At 50.9% G+C, this 1,372-nt stretch overlaps 1 protein-coding gene across 1 annotated transcript in view; it reads left to right on the top strand.

Moving 5' to 3' along the window:
• The window catches only part of LOC108799020 (von Willebrand factor A domain-containing protein 5A-like), a 74,634-nt gene that overhangs the window by 49,313 nt on the left and 23,949 nt on the right, over positions 1-1,372 (top strand). The window contains 1 exon segment of the mRNA XM_018570831.1: positions 147-305. Within this exon segment, the coding sequence (XP_018426333.1) occupies positions 147-305 (159 nt within the window).

The raw sequence follows: 1,372 nt of genomic DNA, 5'->3' as shown, positions 1-1,372 counted from the left end.
GGGGGCTTAATTGAAGGTGAATATTGCAGCTAAATCTGGTTTTGTTATTTTATCCTGTACTGGGTGTTTTCATGTTTATCTTGCTATCTTTTCCTCAAGCTTTGCTTTAAGTTACATTTATTTTCTGTTTTTGTTTTTATCTTTAGGTTCTTCGGGCGCTCAAGTGGTCCCTACAGCCCACCGTGAAGGACGTCTCCCTTACATGGACCCTTCCTTCTGGTGTGGAGGCCATCGTCCTGTCCAAAGTCCCCACTACCATCTTCCAGGGACAAAGGTCCATTGTCTACGCTCAGCTAAAGGGAAAGGTCTGTGAGCCCGGGGAAGATCGTGTTTTGTGTATTACTTCAGAATGAAAGCTGAGAAAATTATTTCTAAATGGAGATTGGAAATTTGGGTAGGACGAGGTCTGGCAGGTACTGCGCTGGGGGACATGTATGGGGGGATCCGGGTACTGCCCTGGGGGACATGTATGGGGGATCCGGGCACTGCCCTGGGGGACATGTATGGGGTATCCGGGTACTGCCCTGGGGGACATGTATGGGGATCCGGGTACTGCCCTAGGGGACATGTATGGGGATCAGTGTACTGCGCTGGGGGACATGTATGGGGGATCCGGGTAATGCCCTAGGGGACATGTATGGGTATCCGTGTACTGCGCTGGGGGACATGTATGGTGATCAGTGTACTGCGCTGGGGGACATGTATGGGGATCAGTGTACTGCGCTGGGGGACATGTATGGGGGATCCGGGTAATGCCCTAGGGGACATGTATGGGTATCCGTGTACTGCGCTGGGGGACATGTATGGGGGATCCGGGTACTTCCCTGGGGGATATGTATGGGGATCCGTGTACTGCCCTAGGGGACATGTATGGGGATCCGTGTACTGCGCTAGGGGACATGTATGGGGGATCCGGGCACTGCCCTGGGGGGCAGGAATCAATGAAAAACAACTTTTAAAAAATACCGTTTTTAAAGGAGCAGTGCTTTTACCATCACTTAAAGGGTAACAATAAAAATTTAAAATTCCTTTAAATGTCATGCCTGGGGGGTCCCCTTATCCTGCCTGTGAAGTGGGGGATCTGTACGTTGTATAGATCCTGCTGCAGCAAAACTGTGCAGTTCCCCCTCTTAAACAATACCAGACACTTTAGGTCTGTTAGGAGGGACCCCATTAGAAAAAAAAAGCATGTGGGGTTCCCCCAAAAGTCATACCAGACCATTTAGATCTGGTAGGAATTTTACAGAGGAACCCCACCCCCAAAAATGGGGAAAAAACACGAGGTGCCCCCCTTAAAATTCCCAATCCGACCCTTGATCCAAGCACAGGCCTGGCAGGGCAGGAAAGGGGGTGACGAGCGAGCGCCCCCCCC

The sequence above is a fragment of the Nanorana parkeri genome, unplaced genomic scaffold, assembly GCF_000935625.1.
Source record: "Nanorana parkeri isolate BGI_ZX_2015 unplaced genomic scaffold, ASM93562v1 scaffold1605, whole genome shotgun sequence".
In the NCBI taxonomy this organism is placed as follows: Eukaryota; Metazoa; Chordata; class Amphibia; order Anura; family Dicroglossidae; genus Nanorana; species Nanorana parkeri.
This window is presented reverse-complemented; position numbering and strand designations above follow the sequence as displayed.